Genomic DNA, 21,188 nt, shown 5'->3' on the forward strand with positions numbered 1-21,188 from the left:
GTCCGAGGGGGTTTCAGCAGGCTCATCCGTTGCGACGTCCCCCGAAGGCCCATCTACTAGCCTGCGAGCACCAGCCTTCTAGCTGTCTGAATCGCTGTGTCTTCAGCTTGCCTAGCTACTCACTGGACACTATGATCACTCGGCTACACATGCCTCTCCCTAATGTCAATATGCCTTGTCTATTGCTGTTTTGGTTAGTGATTATTGTTTTATTTCACTGTAGAGCCTCCAGCCCTTCTCAATATGACTTATCTAGCCCTTTTGTTACACCCTCCACACCTGTTGACCTCACCTGGCTTAAATGGTGCCTCTAGAGACAAAACCTCTCCCATCGTCACTCAATGCCTAGGTTTACCTCCACAGTATTCACATCCTATCATACCCTTGTTTGTACATTATGCCGTGAATCTATTCTTCCCGCGCCCAGAAATCTGCTCCTTTTACTCTCTGTTCTGAACGCACTAGACTACCAGTTCTTATAGCCTTTAGCCGTACCCTTTTCCTACTCCTCCTCTGTTCCTCTGGTGATGTAGAGGTAACCCAGGCCCTGCAGCCCCTAGCTCCACTCCCATTACCCAGGCGCACTCATTTGTTGACTTCTGTAACCGTAAAAGCCATTGTTTCATGCAAGTTAACATTAGAAGCCTCCTCCCTAAGTTTGTTTTATTCACTGTCTTAGCACACTCCACCAACCCGGATGTCCTAGCCGTGTCTGAATCCTGGCTCCAGGAAGACCACCAAAAATCATGAAATTTCCATCCCTAACAATAACATTTTCCGACAAGATAGAACTGCCAAACGGTGCAGAGTTGCAATCTACTACGGAGATAGCCTGCAGAGTTCTGTCATACTATCTAGGTCTGTCATACTATCTAGGTCAATTCGAGCTTCTACTTTTAAAAATCCACCTCTCACCGTTGCCGCTAGTCATAGACCCCCTTCAGCCCCCAGCTGTGCCCTGGAAACCATATCTGAATTGATTGCCCCCATCTAACTTCAGAGTTTGTACTGTTAGGTGACCTAAACGGGGACATGCTTAATAACACCTCGGCCGTCCTACAATCTAAGCTAGATAGCCTCAATCTCACACAAATTATCAAGGAACCTACCAGGTACAACCCTAAATCCGTAACCATGGGCACCCTCTTAGATATCATCCTGACCAACTTGCCCTCTAATTACACCTCTGCTGTCTTCAACCAGGATCTCAGCGATCATTGCCTCATTTCCTATGTGCGTAATGGGTCCACGGTCAAACGACCACCCCTCATCACTGTCAAACACTCCCTAAAACAATTCAGCGAGCAGGCCTTTCTATTCGATCTGGCCCGGGTATCCTGGAAGGATATTGACCTCATCCTGTCAGTAGAGGATGCCTGGTTATTCTTCAAAAGTGCTTTCCTCTCCATCTTAAATAAGCATGCCCCATTCAAAAAATGTAGAACTAAGAACAGATAAAGCCCTTGGTTCACCCCAGACTTGACTGCCCTTGACCAGAACAAAAACATCCTGTGGTGTTCTGCATAAGCATTGAAAAGCCCCCACGATATGCAACTTTTCAGGGAAGTCAGGAACCAATAGGCTAGCTTTTTCAAACAGAAATTTGCATCCTGTAGCACTAATTACAAAACGTTTTGGGACACTCTAAAGTCCATGGAGAATAAGAGCACCTCCTCCCAGCTACCCACTACACTGAGGATCGGAAACATTGTCACCACCGATAAATCTACGATAATCGATAATTTCATTTAATTTTTAATTTTTCTATGGCTGGCCATGCTTTCCACCTGGCTACCCCTACCCCGGCCAACATCTCAGCACCCCCCGCAGCAACTTTCCCAAGCTCCCCCAGCTTCTCCTTCGCCCAAATCCAGACAGCTGAAAGAGCTGCAAAATACAGATCCCTACAAATCAGCTGGGATAGACAATCTGGACTCTCTCTTTCTAAAATTATCTGCCGAAATTATTGCAACCCCTATTACTAGCCTATTCAACCTCTCTTTAGTATCGTCTGAGATCCCCAAAGATTGGAAAGCTGCCGCGGTCATCCCCATCTTCAAAGGGGGAGACACTCTAGACCCAAACTGTTATAGACCTATATCCATCCTGATCCACCTCTATGCAGACGACACCATTCTGTATACATCTGGCCCTTCTTTGGACACTGTGCTAACAAACCTCCAAACGACCTTCAATGCCATACAACACTCCTTCCAAGGCCTCCAACTGCTTTCAAATGCAAGTAAAACTAAGTGCATGCTCTTCAACCGATTGGTGCCCTCACCCTCCCGCACCGACTAGCATCACCACTCTGGACGGATCTGACTTAGAATATGTGGACAACTACAAATACCTAGGTGTCTGGTTAGACTGTAAACTGGTTAGACTGTAGACCTTAAACAAGCAGTTAACCCACTGTTCCTAGGCCGTCATTGAAAATAAGAATTTGTTCTTAACTGACTTGTCTAGTTAAATAAAATAAAGGTAAAAACAAAACTCTCCTTCCAGGATCACATTAAGCATCTCCAATCTAAAATGAAACCCAGATTCGGCTTCCTATTTCGCAACAAAGCCTCCTTCACTCATGCTGCCAAACATAACCTTGTAAAACTGACTATCCTACCGATCCTTGACTTTGGTGATGTCATTTACAAAATAGCCTCCAACACTCAACTCAGCAAATTGGATGTAGTCTATCACAGTGTCATCCGTTTTGTCACCAAAGCCCCATATACTACCCACCACCGCGACCTGTATGCTCTCGTTGGCTGGCCCTCACTACATATTCGTTGCCAAACCCACTGGCTCCAGGTCATCTATAGGTCTATGCTAGGTAAAGCCCCGCCTTACCTCAGCTCACTGGTCACCATAGCAACACCCACCCGTAGCACGCACTCCAGCAGGTATATTTCACAGGTCATCCCAAAAGCCAACACATCCTTTGGCCCCCTTTCCTTCCAGTTCTCTACTGCCAATGACTGGAACGAATTGCAAAAATCACTGAGGCTGGAGTATTATATCTCCCTCTCTAACTTTAAGCATCAGCTGTCAGAGCAGATTACCAATCACTGTTCCTGTACACAGCCAATCTTTAAATAGCCCACCCGACTACCTCATCCCCATGTTATTACTTATCCTCTTTTGCACCCCAGTATCTCTACTTGCACATCATCATCTGCACATCTATCACTCCAGTGTTAATGCTAAATTGTAATTATTTTGCCTCCATGGCCTATTTATTGCCTTACCTTACTACATTTGCACACACTGTACATAGATTTTTCTATTGTGTTATTGACTGTACTTTTGTTTATTTGTAACTCTGTGTTGTTGTTTTTGTCGCACTGCTTTGCTTTATCTCGGCAAGGTCGCAGTTGTTAATGAGAACTTGTTCTCAACTGGCCTACCTGGTTAAATAAAGTATTCAGACCCCTTGGATTTCTTCACAATTTATTGTATTACAAAGTGGGATAAAAAAACAAAACATTTTTTGAACAAAAATGTACACAAAATATTCTGTAATGTCAAAGTGGAAGAACAATTCTAATATTTTATAAAGATGAATAGAAATGGAATAACTAAAATATAGTGGTTGTCTTGAAGCTCAGTTTAGAAAGACGACGGTATCTCTGATGTGTCTGGGTGGTTGAAAAGCATAATTGTTAACCATGCTTAAAAATATATTCAATGTCTGATTTGTTATTGTTACCCATCCACCAATCACTGCCCTTCTTTATGAGGCTTTCGAAAAGCGCCTTTTTATATACAGTATACAGTGCATTCTGTAAGTATTCAGACCCCTTGACTTTTTCCACATTTTGTTACATTACAGCCTTATTCTAAAATGGAATAAATACATTTCTATCCTCATCAATCTACACACAATACCTCATAATGACAAAGCGAAAACCGGATTTTGGAATAAAAAACAGAAATGCCTTATTTCCATAAGTATTAAAACCCTTTGCTATGAAGACTCGAAATTGAGCTCAGGTGCATCCTGTTTCCAACATCCTTGAGATGTTTCTACAACTTGATTGGAGTCCACCTGTGGTATATTCAATTACTTTGTTCATGTTTTGGAAAGACACACACCTGTCTTTATAAGGTCCCACAGTTGACAGTGCACCTCAGAGCAAAAAACAAGCCATGAGGTCAAAGGAATTGTCCGTAGAGCTCCGGAACATGATTGTGTCGGAAGGGTACCAAAACAATTCTGCAGCATTGAAGGTCTCCAAGAACACAATTCCCTCCATCATTCTTAAACGGAATACGTTTGGAACTACCAAAACTCTTCGTAGAGCTGGCTGCCCGGTCAAACTGAGCAATTGGGGGAGAAGGGCCTTGGTCAGGGAGGTGACGAAGAACACAATGGTCACTCTGACAGAACTCCAGAGTTCCTCTGTGGAGATGGCAGAACCTTCCAAAAGGACAACCGTCTCTGCAGCACTTCACCAATCAGGCCAGACGGGGGAAAACAGAGCAAAGTACAGAGAGACGGAGCAAAGCACAAAGAGCTCCAGAGCTCAAACTGCGGCGAAGGCTCACCTTCCAATAGGACAACAACCCTAAGCACACAGTCAAGACAACGCAGGAGTGGCTTCGGGACAAGTCTCTGAATATCCTTGAGTTGCCCAGCCAGAGCCCGGACTTGAACCCAATCTAACATCTTTGGAGAGACCTGAAAATAGCTGTGCAGCAACGCTCCCCATCCAACCTGACAGAGCTTGAGAGGATTTGCAGGGAAGAATCGGAGAAACTCCCCAAATACAGGTGTGCCAAGCTTGTAGCAAGAAGACTCGAGGCTACAACTGGTGCTTCAACAAAATACTGAGTAAAGGGTCTGAAAACTTATGTAAATGTGATATTTCCATTTTTTATTTGGAAAAATGTATAAAAACCTGTTTTTTCTTTGTCGTTGTGGGGTATTGTATGTAGATTCATGAAGGAAAAAAACAATTCCATCCAATTTATAATTTGGCTGTAACGTAACCAAATGTGGAAAAAGTCAAGGGGTCAGAATACTTTCCGAATGGACTGTATACAGTATACAGTGCAGTGAAAAAGTGTTCGCTCCCCTTTCTGATTTTCTCTATTTTTGCATATTTTTGATACTGAATGTTATCAGAACTTCAACCAAAACCTAATATTAGTTAAAGGGAACCTGAGTTTACGGATAACAAAAACAACAGATACTTATTTAATTAACAAAGTTATGCCACACCCAATTCCCCTGTTTGAAAAAGTAATTTCCCCCTTACACTCAATAACTGGTTGTGCCACCTTCAGCAGCAATGACTGCAACCAAATGCTTCCTGTAGTTGTTGATCAGTCTCTCATGTCACTGTGGAGGAGTTTTGATCCACTCTTGCATGCAGAACTGCTTTAACTCAGCAACATTTGTGGGTTTCCAAGCCTGAAGCGCTCATTTCTAGTCCTGGCACAACATCTCAATTGGGATTAACTTGAATGAAAATGAAAATAAGTAAATTAAATAAGTATGTACTTGTTGAAATGTTTGTTCATTCAGGTTGCCTTCATGTAATATTCAGTTTTGGTTGAAGATCTGATCACATTTAGTACCACCTTCACCAATTAAATCGATTTTAATCCCACTTTGTAACACAAGAAAACGTGAAAGAAATCTAAGGAGTCTGAATACTTTTGCAAGGCACTGTACGTACACACACACACACACACACACACACACACACACACACACACACACACACACACACACACACACACACACACACACACACACACACACACACACACACACACACACACACACAGAGAGAGAGAGAGAGAGAGAGCAGTGGTTGGGCTCCCACTGATAGGAATTCCCCCCTGCTAGCCCTGGGGTGTGTTTAAATACCAAACTGATCCACAGATCCTATTACCAGACTTCCGACTGTCAGAACGCAGACACTCACAGTTCACAGTCAGAACCCCCGAGACACCATCTCTCCCTGTCGACTCACTCTCTCTTAGGGATTCTCTCTCAGATTCTCTCTTTCAGTCTCTCGCCCTCTTTCCTTCACTGTCAGTCTCTCTCTTAGATTCTCTCTCCCCCTTTCACTCACCGTCAGTCTCTCACTTAGATTCTCTCTCCCTCCCTCCCTGTTGGTGAGGGGCTTTGTGGTGGAATGTGTGGGCATTGCTTCCTTTTATGTGGTTGTACAATTTAAAAGCATTTTTAGGATGTTGATAACTAGCGGGTTTAGTCATAATTCTGCTCTGCATGCATCTTTTGGGGTTTTGTGTTGCACACAAAGTGTAGTTTTTACAGAATTCTGCATGCAGAGTCTCAATTGGGTGTTTGTCACATTTTGTGAATTCTTGGTTGGTGAATGGACTCCAAACCCCACAACCATAGAGGGCAATGGATTCTATAACTGATTGAAGTATTTTTAACCGTATCCTAATTGGAATGTCGAGTTCTATGTTCCCTTTATGGCGTAGAAGGCCCTTCTTGCCTTGTCTCTTAGATCATTCACAGCCTTGTGGAAGTTACCTGTGGTGTTGATGTTTAGGCCGAGGTATGTGTAGCTCTTTGTTTGCTCTAAGGCAACGGTGTCTATTCCCAGGCAATTAACCGCTACAGTACCAGTGTCTCGTCTCCAACCATCGCGAAAATGTGCGTGTGTGTGACCCTGGAGGGTGAGTCAGAGAGTCCCAGGTGAATTTGGGAATTGGTGGAATGGAGAGGATGGATGAGTTACTTTGTCTAATCTCCTCAATCTCTTATTGATTAGAGCACTGAGCCCAGGGGATAACATCAGTTGAAAGGACAAGCTGCCACGGGAGGCGGAAGGGGAAAATAAGAAGCTGGTCCAATCAGATCACTGAACCTGAAGTCATCTGTGAGAGTGAGTGCACCCACTTTCTCCTTAACTTTGTGTTTCATGAAATCTACAGCTCAGCTGTGTCTAAAACTAGGGATGTGAACATGTAAACGTTCAAATGTTTAAACGAAGTTGGGATCGTTAACGTTAAGAAAAATAGTTAACGTTAAAAAAAAAATAAGGTTGCAGCCTAACTAGATGGTAAGCTATAAAGGCCTGGGAAAAGTTGTGTAATATAAATAAAGCCAGACAGGAAGAGACAATCTTTAGGCTACTTTGATGAACTTGTGAGGCATGCAAGACAAGATATTGCAAGATACAGATTACCAAGACATTCTTTCTGCCTGCCCCCTCTACCTTCTTCCTCACGCTGGCTTGCCCGCTCTTACTCTTTGCTAATGATGCGTGTGTTCAGTCTTCAGTCTGTCTTCAGTCTGCTGCGCGTCGAATGTCCTAGCCTATTCTTTGACGATAGGCCCAGCTTTACTGAAGTTGCGAGACATTGCAAGCTGAGAAATTGCAAGTTTCAGCATTCCATTGCGAAATACACCGTTCGATTGCCGATAGATAGGGCTAGTGCACAGTTCTGACTCTGTCTGCCTGGTGGCAGCCCTGCCTATACGGTGCCCCTCCCCTCTCTCTCCGGTCCTCGCTGGCTCGCTATGAAAGATGCAAGTGTTTGTGTTCACGGAAGTAAGGCAACTAATCAGTCTCCTCCGTTCCAAAAACACTGAATCTTAGGAGTCAATTCCTAGCGGAATCGATCCTTGACACTCAGAAATGGGAATCGACACCTCGAGTCGACGTACAAGGAGTCGAGGAATTCACAAGGAATTGTATACAATTTTCGTATCTTTTTAACGGAAAAACCAATAAACAAAATCCCTATCTAAAACCATCGAAAACCATGTCACCAAGCTTTCCTAAAGCAGCTGAGTGTTGTCTCTCGACAATAATTGTCTTCAAGGTCAGAGGACTAAGAGGAAGTTGCCAATAACTAATTGCAGCTATAATGTCATTGCAGGTGAGTGGCGGGGAGAATATAGACAAAGCAGGCTGAAGACTTCCTACCTTTTTCTTGTTGATGGGGCAGATATAGAAGTTAGAGACCACGATAGTTGTCCCAGGCATCAGGTTTAGCTTGCTGTAGGTGGTGCCATAGTCACTAGACCTGAGGAGAAACAGAGAGAGAAAGAGAGAGGTCAACATCGTGGGTCTGATTGAATTACAGGTTGTACAAAATCTTTGCATCAACATAAACGGAGTTCAAATACAATCGTAACCCTTTCTCACACAGAGGAAGCAGTAATTATTTTTGTAAACTGCAGCACTCTTGAGCCATTTTCGTTTTATTACCATTCTCCACTGACGAATAACCGTGGGCTAGGTGCGAACCAGCGAAACACACTGGCAAATCACCAAAATCTGGCAGTTTCATGAGCAGGTGATGGTTAGGTGACAGCTATGGAGCAAGGACCCTGAGATTCTGAGATTGATGGTCAGCTCCTTGAGGATATTTCTCCAGCCTAGCCAAATCAAACACCTAGCGATGGCGCCGCTAGTGCCGGGAAAGTAATTGTTTGTGACATTCTCTGTTGAATGGTGCAGTGTTGCTCGACCAAGGGTGAAAAGGTATGGCAGTCTGTGGGAAATTGACAGGCGTATTTTATTCAGAGTCAATTGCATTCATTTTGCGAGACTGCATATTCTACATGTTTGGTGTGAATCAAACCAAAGTATAAAGGAGACTCAGATATAACTGCAAACACAGACCACCCAACAGGTATAGCAGACACAGAAGATCTCTATATTAAAATATATTCAATTGGCATGATTTCTATTCCAGTATTGCATTATTGCCAGTAAGGATACCCCCGAAGGATACCCCTGAAGTGGTACGCTTTTCTAAAGAGATAGTCAGTCCAACCTCCTGAACCAGATTGGAATGGAAGTGCTGCTGTGCTGAATGAGAGAGGTAAGTGGAGAGAGAGCATAGAGCATTCAGTGTTGAAGAGAGGAAAGGAAAGAGGGGATGGGAGAGGAGGCTGGCAGGGGAGGCCTTGATGAAGGGGAGTGATCAGAGATCAAGTCCACCCGGCCCTACTCTGAACCAGACAAGTGGATTTACTTTACAGCGTTACCATCTTACACTCAGCAGGGCAGCAACCACAATGGTGGGCACACACACAGACACATGGGTATAACAAGAGGAAATACAGTCGCACATGCAGGTTAGCGTTTTTTGTTCTTGTTCTGGAGGTAGGTCTGCAGAGTGGCCAGTAGCTGGAACAGCCACAAAGTCATAGAATCTGATTAAACTTAACCCTAACCCTAAACTTAAACACACTGCTAAACCTAATGGCTAACCCTAACCTTAAACTAAGACCAAAAAAAAATCACATTGATTTTCATTCACTTTTACATTATAGCCAATTTTGATTTTGCATCTGTCCTATCTAAGGGGAAAATCGCTCAGTTCTTGTCCTCCAGGACAATAACTTATGACAATAAACGTCAACCTACCACAACACAGCGGGCAGACAGATATGCACCCACAGACAGATACAGAAATGTACACACTAACATGTGTATGGCCATGTGTGGACACACTACATACACACACACACACACACACACACACACACACACACACACATACACACACACACACACACACGCACACCAAGTCGTCACAATCCCTGATCCATTCGGCAAAGCTCTGGATGAGTGCTCTGACAGAGCTGCACAAAAAAGGAGTGGCCTAGTAGGGGTTGAGCTATTTCTTCACGTCCCCGCGGTCGTGAAGTAAAGTAGTGTTTTCATCTTCCCCAGTGCACTGTGGGGGTCGTTTAACCTGGGTAACTCAGAGACGACAGACAGATCCCGCTGATGGCTGAGTGTGTTCGGAGCCAGAGCTTACTGCTTAACTCGAAGCTGTGTGCTGACTTTGCTGCTGTTACTGAGGACCTACTTGGAGAGGGATGGGTGATGAAGTCCATAGGCTGTCAGTCAGTACCTTTTAAAAACCTAAGCACACATGAATTTTGATAGCTTTCTTGAAATGGTTAGTTCGCTGCCACATTTTAGCAGACACTCCTATCAAGAGCAACGTACAGTCGTGAGTGCATACCTTTGTCATTTTCCCTCGTGGGAATCAAACCCACAAAACCTAGCATTGCAAGCGCCATGCACTACCAACTGAGCCACACGGGACCCTCAAAGCTTCTCAAATGAATGTCTCTCTTGCACTGACTCTATGCATACTCACAAGACGATACACTGAGTGCACAAAACATTAGGAACACCTGCTCTTTCCATGACACAGAAAGATCAGATGAGTCCAGGCGAAAGCTATGATCCATTTTTGACGTATTTTGTTAAATTGACTTCAATCACTGTAGATGAAGGGGAGGAGGCATAAAATGCTCCCTGTTAACCAGAGACAATTGAGACATGGATTGGGTACGTGTCCATCCAGAGGGTGAATGGGCAAGGCAAAAAATGTAAGTGCCTTTGAACGGGGTATGGTAGTAGGGTGCCAGGCACACCTGCAACACTTCTGGGTTCTTCACGCTCTCAACAGTTTCCCGTGTGTATAAAGAATGGTCCACCACACAAAGGAGATCCAGCCAAAATAAGAATTTGTTCTTAACTGACTTGCGTCAGTTAAATAAAGGTATAAAAAAATATTTTTTTTTATCTGGAGTACACGGAAAAGGTGTGAATTAAAACCGAGGATTTACCTCTGCCTGAGATCATGTTCATGAAGAAGGATGAAAAGGTGAGGCCGTTCTATACCAATTGGTATCAAAATAATTGCTGGCCTTGCCTGCTTTTTGTAAAGTCTGAGCCTTGGGTCGAAAGGGGGGTACAGTGACCTGAAGAACATCGATCGTTCAGCTAAACGGCAAAACAAAACAGGGATCATATTGTAATGAAACGAGCAGGGAGCAGGCCTCGAACCCTCAACCTTCTAGCCTGAAGTCCAGCGCGCTATCGACTGTGCCCCAAAAGCATGCTCAAGCGGCAGAGTCGATATCCGCGGGGTAATTGCATGTTACGATGCTTTACTTGCTGAACATGTCAAACTTTCTACTGTCTTTTCTGGGATGCCGAAAGTTATTCTGAATTGATTTGATAACTTCCATCGCATCATGCGTAAAAATGTTGATTAAAAGAGAGAGGTTGACGCAGGGCATTTTTTTGCGTGCGCTCAAGTAGGCGTTCCACTTTCCACCTGTATTTATTTAGCAAAGATGATAACACATAATCACTCTGGACAGACACAAGCAAAAACTCATGACATAAATGTTGCAGCAGCCTAGGCGACACCTAAACATTAGAGATCTGACATGCTGTATGGGATGAAAACAAGAATATTTTTCAGTCTGATCAACTGTAGGCCACTAATAAGAGCAGCTGTATACAGCCTATGCGCCCTGTCCATCTGGTCAGGGTAAACTAATTGGTAACGTTATGTATGGTGCGTCAGTGAAGTGGATGATCAGGGCTGATCAGGGCTTTATTCAGTAACGTTTCTTGGGCTACTTTGATGTGTCAAGTGGACGGGATGTGCAGTCTGTTTAAAACTTTATGAATTTTGAGACGTCTGTGTTTTTCATAGAGAAACTCGTTGTCCAAACCTGCTATGTAATGGAATGTATCTGCTATTTGTATTTACAGCTAAATCCCCTCCGGTTCCCTGATTTAAGAGGTGATGACCACTCCAATCCACAACTATTGTCAACTCTCTCCTGACATGAACTGAAGCAGTGTCTTCATGTGCTCGCTCATCCACTGGCATATTGAATGTTTCCTCTCCAGTCTCCAAGCACTGTGAGTACCACTATCAATTTTCTGTCATTACTGTATGTGGAGTCAATCACACACACAAACACTCAGAGATTTTACTCCTTGCTTGGACTAACTAATTCTTAGCTCTTTTGTCCAACTGTGTAGTGTGTCGTGTTATTGTTTGTCGTCTTCCCAGTCAACTCCTGTCCTGCACTGAAGTCAAGCCTCTGAACACCTCAACGCATGCCTCACACCCTCATTCAATTACCGCTGTGATTCCTTCCCAAAACAGTGTAAGTAATTCTCTCCTTCCCATTCCCCGAAACATTGTGCTATAAATGCCTTTATTAAATGCTTTAGGTTAAAATCGTTTTGCCTTTGACGATTTTTGAAAACACACTCGTCTCCGTGGGTTCCACGCCAATACCGTGGGTATCCCATCCTCCTCCATTTGTCAAGTCACCAACCTCCACTGGTTTCATGATATATGTGTATTTTAGTCCATCTTGTGTTACCGTTTGAATTTGTATTATTATTTATTAACTCTGCATCGTTGGGAAGGGCTCGTAGGCAAGCATTTTCACGGTAAAGTCTACACCAGTTGGATTTTGCTAAGTGCTAGCACCACCAGGCCTCCTCTCTTTCCCTAGGCGGTGAGGGGGGGTCAGTGGTTCCAGATACTGGGATGGATCTCTCCCCACCACTACACTGGCCCTAATTAAGGCCTGAGAGTTTAATGGAGCAGGGAATTTTAGGATCTATTGATGAGGACAGATTATTGGCATTGGGATGGAATTCATAATTAGGTGGGTGTTTATATTTGTCCTATTCATCTGCATATGGAAGTGTTTTTTTTTTTGCATATCCCAACTCCCAATGAGACCAGGGTCTACCTTTATCAAAGGGACCCTTGAGCAATCAGGGAATACGTGTCTTACTCAAGGGCACATAGGCAGATTTGTCACCTTATCGGCTTGAAGAATCGAACGAACAACCTTTCGGTAACTGGCCCGACACTCTAACCACTAGGCTACCTGCTGCCTGAAAATGTAAGTGCATTTAATCATTTAAAGGAGCCAAAAGCTAACTAGATTTAAAGGGACAGTAGTGGAAAAACACAACAAATCCTAATTGAGCAATGATTCTTCACCCTGTATAAACAGCCTCATTACCACCGAGTAAGAGAGAACGCTTTTGTTATCATTTGGATTTAAATGCTTGAGAGACAAAAAAATGCTCATTAAATCTCCCATGGGATTGAAGTCAAAGGGTCATCAATGAGACATTATGTGACTAATAAGGCTAATTTGGGGGATTGTGTTTGGAGCCCGGTGTCCGGGTGGCTAACGTGTAAAAGAGTAATGACGTGAAGTTAATAGGAGAGTTAATTTAGTACTTGCCATTCAGCTACCCAGATTAATAGACTGGATGGATGAGATGAGCTATAGTAGATGAGTGAGAAATAATTACTTTGAAACAGTGCACTGGAGAGAGGGAATGTGAAATGGAGGAGGTGGAGGAAGGGGAACAGGGAAAGAGGGGTAATGGGAAGACGGAAAGGAGTGTTACCGAACATCTTTGGTACGAAAAATACATTGTTCTTCTCACTCCTGCCAAAGCCACTTTCTAAAATGGAGAAACAGTGAGTGATGCTTCTCTCTGAAGCATGTTATGCCATATTATTCCTTGCAGCATGCCATATTGAATAGATGAAATCCAAGGGTATAGTACAACAACGTGAACAAAATGAAATACAATACAACATAACCTGCACCGGATTATTCAGTGTTCAAGATGAGTTGAGAATGGCTGATCCCGCTCCAGTCATTACCACGGTTCTGTTCTCCCCAATTAAGGCGCCACCAACCTCCTGTGGTCAAAATACCAATGAATGGAAAAAGATCAGATTTGGGCTGCCTGTGTAAACGCAGCCTAACTGCCATTCAACATCTATCTGCACTGCACAGAGTTTCGATAGCGGAGAAATGCTCTGAGGTTTATACAGACATATTCATGTTGACATCAACTGATGAAAGTCACTGATGATGCCCCAGGGTACAATGTCATTTCCATTACAAACAGTCATTTGTGTATCAGAGAATGATGCATGGAGAGTCATAAAGAAAACAATGAAAGAGGAGATACAAACAGAGGAAGAAAAAAATACAACTTTAAATCAGAATATATTGTGAGACAGGGAAAATACAGAAAGATTGTAGGTGTGTGTGTGGGTGTGAGGGTGCATGCTTGCGTGTGTGTCTCAGAGAGAGAGCGAGAGAGAGAGAGAGAGAGAGAGAGAGAGAGAGAGAGAGAGAGAGAGAGAGAGAGAGAGAGAGAGAGAGAGAGAGGTGTGCGAGAGAGTCAGAGACAAGACACTCAGGGTAGAAATTGTGTTTTTTTGTCGAAGCGCTTGAGGAAACAGAGCGCGAGCGAAAACACTTTAGGATGGTGTTAGGCGCTGATTCAGATTTAATGTCCTAATATGTCAAGGTCGCTCCCAGCGGCTCCCTTCCCCAGGAAGACAAATGGAGAGCATCGGGGCAGACGCAGTGAGCAGACACCCGAGCTAAGAGAGGTGTAGGCAGAGAAGCAGTGGTGGAAGGAGGAGGGGAATCGTTCAGCAAGGCCAGAGAATGCATTAGAAGAGCGCTGCTTAAGACACAATGGTTAGAATGGTTGGAGTCAGAAAAGGCAACTTCAGAATGAAGAGGAATACAGTTGTCAGTGTACCAGAAAACCTTTTCTGTGTAATCGACTACATTGAAATGTACCCAAAACGGCCCACATTATAATATCATACCCATAGCTACAGTAATATAAGAACAAGTATTTTTTTTTATCAAGTATGGTGTGTCATACCCCTGGTGTCATACACACGGCTAGAATGTAGAATGTAGCCAATCCAGAATCCAAACTAGCCGGTTTATAATGATCTATATGGCTTTGATGCATTACTGTACTCGGGATCAAGAGAACCATGCTGATTGAGACATGTCAGAGATTAAATGCAGAGCTGAAGATCTAGCGCTGACAGAAGACTTATTTGAAGTCAGGTTTCACACGTCTCGCACTTTGTGCACGTGCACTCTCTGTCTGTAATATCTAATGCCCTTGGATGTCTAGGGGATGTCTGGAATGTGTGAGTAGAGGAGCCCAGCTCACGCTCTGACTGGGGTTCAAATGAACCCTAATGGCAGAACAGAGATTAGATTTACACATGAAAGAGGCAGGGGGATAGCTAGTCTCTAAATTCTATCTCAAGACTTATGGCTTGGCTTCTATCTCTTGATTATGGCTTGAGAGATCAGGGGATAGCCTAGATTTGGAGAAGGTGGAATTTGAGTTGAGAGCATGACTCTCGCTCAGTATTGCAAACACACAGAGGCAGAGACAGACGCTGTCAGTCTGAACCAGGTCCAGGCCACCAGACGGCCTCGTTGGACTGGCCATGCCGTTCGGTGATTGGGCCACACAGAGATCTCCCAGGGGACCCCCGTCTGGCTCATCGGGCCTGGGCGGGGGCCAACATCACAGACTGAGAAGAGGATTGAGCCATATCTGGCGGTGGAAAATCTGTCAGGCCATTCTCTCATCCAAACTCATTTTTTTAAATTTTATTTTCTGTCATCCAAACCAAAAACCCACAACAAATCTGTCATCCTAGCCCAACCCACAACAACACAGAACAGCAAAATCTGCAGCAGACTGAAAAACCTCTCAACTGAAACTTGGGTAAAAGAAGGTGAGAAATGCTTCCTCTTTTAAGACATTATTAGTGCCTGGTATTATTGACTAATTAGTGTATTTTCAGAAAAAAAATGCGTAATTTGTGCAAGACATGTTTGCTATTGTGTACGATATAAGGGATCTTAATGACCTCTATCACTCCCCTTTCATCTTTTAGCGACGAAGACAGAGGAGCTTTACATATATAGATGGATCGTATAATTGTATTGCTGCCATTAAAATACAACCAAGGGTTGGCATTACCGTTCAAGCTGATTTGCAGATTCATCAGAACAACACGCCGGAAATACTATGCGACAGATCACCCCCATCCAAAACTATAGTCGTATATATCTTGACTCTGCAGAGGAGATGATGATTGGGCTAATTTGGGATATAGCCCTATTCTTTATGACACTGTCCTCATGCAGTCTTTCAGCCAAAAAAGACAGACTCCACACCCTGTGAGTGTGTTTATTATGACAATCTTTACTTTTTTATAAATATACTATTTAGTAAAATGTTAACTCCCTTGAGGTTAAAACCTATTTTGCAACCTATTTTGATCTTCACAATGTCATGCCCTGATCTGTTTCACCTGTCCTTGTCTCCACCCCCCTCCAGGGGTCGCCCATCTTCCCCACTTATCTCCAGGTCTTGTTTGTTCAAGTCAACCAGCGTTTTCTCAGCTCCTTAAATGTATGTAAAACGTGTGAACCCATGTTGATAGCGGTTGGTCCCTGACCGTGTGAACTTTCCATGGCCCCGGGGTGACAGTACTGACGTGTAACATCACCTGTACGACTCATACCTCATAAAATGTCACCCTGCTGAGATGCCTGGAGAGGAGTTATGGTAGTGACTTCAAAGCCGTGACATGCAAGTACTCCAAAAAAAAAAAAATGAAAAAAGGTCATAACAGTAACCGTAGGAACCACTGAACTGAACAACACTAATGCAGTAACACCCACAGGTAGACCCATTTAGACTTAGGAAAACTGATCTATATACAACTACGTTAATCGACACGGAAGTATCTGGACACCAAAGAAATGGGAGAACCAGAGCTTTCAACTGATCTCATGCCTTCATCAACGGGCATTGATTTGATGTCTCTCTGTCTTCCTAGCACTCCCTTCCTCTCTTATCCTTCATTCCCTGAATGATGATAGAGAGGCGGTCGGATTTGGAGTTGGGCCATCTCGCTCGGCACAGCTTCATCAAACTATGACTCCAGACTCCCTGAGGAGTTGTTGGCCCCTGTGGGACCAGAGCCAGGGGGAGGGGACGACAGTGATGCACAGTGCAGTAGAAAGGTCAGGGAGGAGATGTACTGTACTGTACTGTCGGGGCCAGGAGTGGGGTTTCACATTAGATAGTGTCAGAACAGAAGAGCCAGAAGACAAGAGTAGAACACCGTAGAGTTTGGGATGTTTCCGGCACAGCCAGAAGAGGACTGGCCATCCCACATATGCTCTCTCTAATTCTCTCTTTCTTTCTCTCTCTCGGAGGACCTGAGCCCTAGGACCATGCCCCAGGAATACCTGACATGATGACTCCTTGCTGTCCCCAGTCCACCTGACTGTGCTGCTGCTCCAGTTTCAACTGTTCTGCCTTATTATTATTCGACCATGCTGGTCATTTATGAACATTTGAACATCTTGACCATGTTTTGTTATAATCTCCACCCGGCACAGCCAGAAGAGGACTGGCCACCCCACATAGCCTGGTTCCTCTCTAGGTTTCTTCCTAGGTTTTGGCCTTTCTAGGGAGTTTTTCCTAGCCACCGTGCTTCTACACCTGCATTGCTTGCTGTTTGGGGTTTTAGGCTGGGTTTCTGTACAGCACTTTGAGATATCAGCTGATGTACGAAGGGCTATATAAATAAATTTGATTTGATTTGATTTGATGATGTCATTGGGAGAATACAGTAGCATTACTGGAAGCTAGAAAGACGTATACCCCCACATATATGCAAATGGCTACACATGAGAGGATATAAGAGGAGTTCCTTAGAAATGACACAATATAATCTAAATATAACAACTGTGACCCAAATATTTTAACATTCATAAATAATTAAACAATATTGAACTGTAGGAAGAGCATAGATATCCTATGCTTAGTCATTGTCACTCACGCAGCGAGTATGCCACCAACACAGCATGCCATCTGAACCATCCGGGCAGCTAGCCAACAGAGCCATGTAGAGCCAACAGGCCATGTAAGTGCACTCAGGAGTGGTGGAGGGGCACTCAGAAGTGTGCTACAGAGCCACTAGAACACAGTAATGGGTGGATGAGGGCCACTGTCAAAACACACACTGCTTATGAGAGTTCCCTCAGGCCCTTGAAACGTTGCCTCTGTCCCTTTTTCTGGACATGCAGTATTCATGTGACTCCACATATTGCCAAGAGGCTAACGTTACTCACTTGGAACTACAAGCGAAGAATAGAAATGATGTCACCCATGTGACTCTCCCATCATTCTGGACAAAGGCAGGGATGAGCAAAGTGTTGGACAAATTAGTTATATCCAACATCTGAAATCGGCTCCAGAGGAGAGGCACCTTTCAGTACTGTACCATCAAACTTTTCAGGGGTCTCTCAGAGCAACAAGACAGGAGACATACAGTAGCCGGGTAGCATGAATCATTGTCAGTTCGGACAACCATGTTTTGGAAGTTTCTGACACGGCCCCACAGTGACCCCTGAATAAGAGGCTGATACACAGGCCCATATGGATGCCCTCAGGGGCCCACAGGGCTCTAACCAGACACTATCTGACAAGTCCTTCTGTTGTCTGTCTGATATGGGATCCGAACTGTCATATGGGCCCTGGTGAGTATGTGGCTACACTGTGAACTCCAACATTGCCTCCTGCCGTGAACTTTTAACTATTGCTCTTAAGTTTGGCCAGAAGCTAAACTTGCTGAACTGTTTAGCCAAATCATTGGCTAAACAGTGCAAGTCTAGCATTAGAGTATATTCTTTATGCAATAACTTATTTTCTGAAACAAGTTCCATTTGAAATGCAGAAAAACATCAATACCTACTACAACGCACTATGTTGATGGCATCGAGGTCATCAGTTATGACCTATATGGGGCGGCAGGTAGCCTAGTGCTTAGTGCGTTCGGTCAGTAACTAAAAAGTTGCTGGATCAAATCCCTGATCTGACAAGGTAAAAATCTGTTGTTCTATCCCTTATAACATCTTCTTAGTGTAAGCCCCCTTTTAAAAAAAATATTCTCCTAAAATGACATACCCAAATCTAACTGCCTGTAGCTCAGGCCCTTAAAGCAAGGATATTTTTTATTTAACCAGGCAAGTCAGTTAAGAACAAATTCTTATTTTCAATGATGGCCTAGGAACAGTGGGTAAACTGCCTGTTTAGGGGCAGAACGACAGATTTGTACCTTGTCAGCTCGGGGGTTTGAACTTGCAACCTACCCTGCCGCCCCGATATACAGTGCCTTGCGAAAGTATTCGGCCCCCTTGAACTTTGCGACCTTTTGCCACATTTCAGGCTTCAAACATAAAGATATAAAACAGTATTTTTTTGTGAAGAATCAACAACAAGTGGGACACAATCATGAAGTGGAACAACATTTATTGGATATTTCAAACTTTTTTAACAATTCAAAAACTGAAAAATTGGGCGTGCAAAATTATTCAGCCCCCTTAAGTTAATACTTTGTAGCGCCACCTTTTGCTGCGATTACAGCTGTAAGTCGCTTGGGGTATGTCTCTATCAGTTTTGCACATCGAGAGACTGAAATTTTTTCCCATTCCTCCTTGCAAAACAGCTCGACCTCAGTGAGGTTGGATGGAGAGCATTTGTGAACAGCAGTTTTCAGTTCTTTCCACAGATTTTCGATTGTATTCAGGTCTGGACTTTGACTTGGCCATTCTAACACCTGGATATGTTTATTTTTGAACCATTCCATTGTAGATTTTGCTTTATGTTTTGGATCATTGTCTTGTTGGAAGACAAATCTCCGTCCCAGTCTCAGGTCTTTCGCAGACTCCATCAGGTTTTCTTCCAGAATGGTCCTGTATTTGGCTCCATCCATCTTCCCATCAATTTTAACCATCTTCCCTGTCCCTGCTGAAGAAAAGCAGGCCCAAACCATGATGCTGCCACCACCATGTTTGACAGTGGGGATGGTGTGTTCAGCTGTGTTGCTTTTATGCCAAACATAACGTTTTGCATTGTTGCCAAAAAGTTAAATTTTGGTTTCATCTGACCAGAGCACCTTCTTCCACATGTTTGGTGTGTCTCCCAGGTGGCTTGTGGCAAACTTTAAACGACACTTTTTATGGATATCTTTAAGAAATGGCTTTCTTCTTGCCACTCTTCCATAAAGGCCAGATTTGTGCAATATACGACTGATTGTTGTCCTATGGACAGAGTCTCCCACCTCAGCTGTAGATCTCTGCAGTTCATCCAGAGTGATCATGGGCCTCTTGGCTGCATCTCTGATCAGTCTTCTCCTTGTATGAGCTGAAAGTTTAGAGGGACGGCCAGGTCTTGGTAGATTTGCAGTGGTCTGATACTCCTCCCATTTCAATATTATTGCTTGCACAGTGCTCCTTGGGATGTTTAGAGCTTGGGAAATCTTTTTGTATCCAAATCCGGCTTTAAACTTCTTCACAACAGTATCTCGGACCTGCTTGGTGTGTTCCTTGTTCTCCATGATGCTCTCTGCGCTTTTAACGGACCTCTGAGACTATCACAGTGCAGGTGCATTTATACGGAGACTTGATTACACACAGGTGGATTGTATTTATCATCATTAGTCATTTAGGTCAACATTGGATCATTCAGAGATCCTCACTGAACTTCTGGAGAGAGTTTGCTGCACTGAAAGTAAAGGGGCTGAATAATTTTGCGTGCCCAATTTTTCAGTTTTTGATTGTTAAAAAAGTTTGAAATATCCAATAAATGTTGTTCCACTTCATGATTGTGTCCCACTTGTTGTTGATTCTTCACAAAAAAATACAGTTTTATATCTTTATGTTTGAAGCCTGAAATGTGGCAAAAGGTCGCAAAGTTCAAGGGGGCCGAATACTTTCGCACGGCACTGTATGTATATCCTTGGTACCATTTGAAAGGAAACACTTTAACGTTTGTGGAAATGTGAATTGAATGTAGGAGAATATAACACAATTAGTTCTGGTAGAAGAAAATACAAAGAAAAAAACAACCGCTTTTTTTCTACCACCATTTCTGAAATGCAACAGAAAGGTCCCAGTTCTAGCAATCACTCTGGTTGTAATTCCGGTGGTGTCCACAAGATGGCAGCAGTGTATGTGCAAAGTGTATGTTCAGACGGATAACTTGAAGTATGAGCGAACTACATGACATTTAGTTTGAAGTCACCCAGGTACATTTGGGCAAATCGTGAAGGAGACATTTGCATTCATATTACATATTTCTGCAAGAATTTCGTCAAATCTGTATACTTGGACTTTAATTTAGCTTTTCCAGTATTAGTAGCCATATTATAAGTTCAACATTTGCAAAACAGCCAGTTTTCATAACTTCATAACTTTGAATATTCTTATAATTTTTGTTCAAAAGGAAAAGGCATGCTGTCACACAAGTTTGGCAACTACATTTTGCGACAGATACAGGGTTTTCGGATACTCCCGTAAAGCCCAGCTCATTGGCTACCTAGCTAGCTTTGTTTGACCCGATTGGGTAACAAAGTTAGAGTCGATCAAGTGAAGTCCACCCTCGTTATTGACATGCCATGAAGGTGTCGCTCTCTGACCAGATTTGGTGTCCTATAGGATATACTACACCCCTAATGAT

General features: G+C 43.5%; 1 protein-coding gene across 5 annotated transcripts in view; it reads right to left on the reverse strand.

Annotated features, from left to right (window-relative positions):
- LOC139416202 (VPS10 domain-containing receptor SorCS2-like) overlaps positions 1–21,188 on the reverse strand; it is a 337,490-nt gene that overhangs the window by 179,770 nt on the left and 136,532 nt on the right. For all 5 annotated transcript variants that reach the window (XM_071164599.1, XM_071164598.1, XM_071164596.1 and 2 more), the window contains exon 3: positions 7,920–8,019. In XM_071164599.1, the coding sequence (XP_071020700.1) occupies positions 7,920–8,019 (100 nt within the window). The remainder of the gene's footprint in view (positions 1–7,919; positions 8,020–21,188) is intronic.

This window comes from Oncorhynchus clarkii, chromosome 9 (assembly GCF_045791955.1).
Source record: "Oncorhynchus clarkii lewisi isolate Uvic-CL-2024 chromosome 9, UVic_Ocla_1.0, whole genome shotgun sequence".
Classification (NCBI taxonomy): domain Eukaryota; kingdom Metazoa; phylum Chordata; class Actinopteri; order Salmoniformes; family Salmonidae; genus Oncorhynchus; species Oncorhynchus clarkii.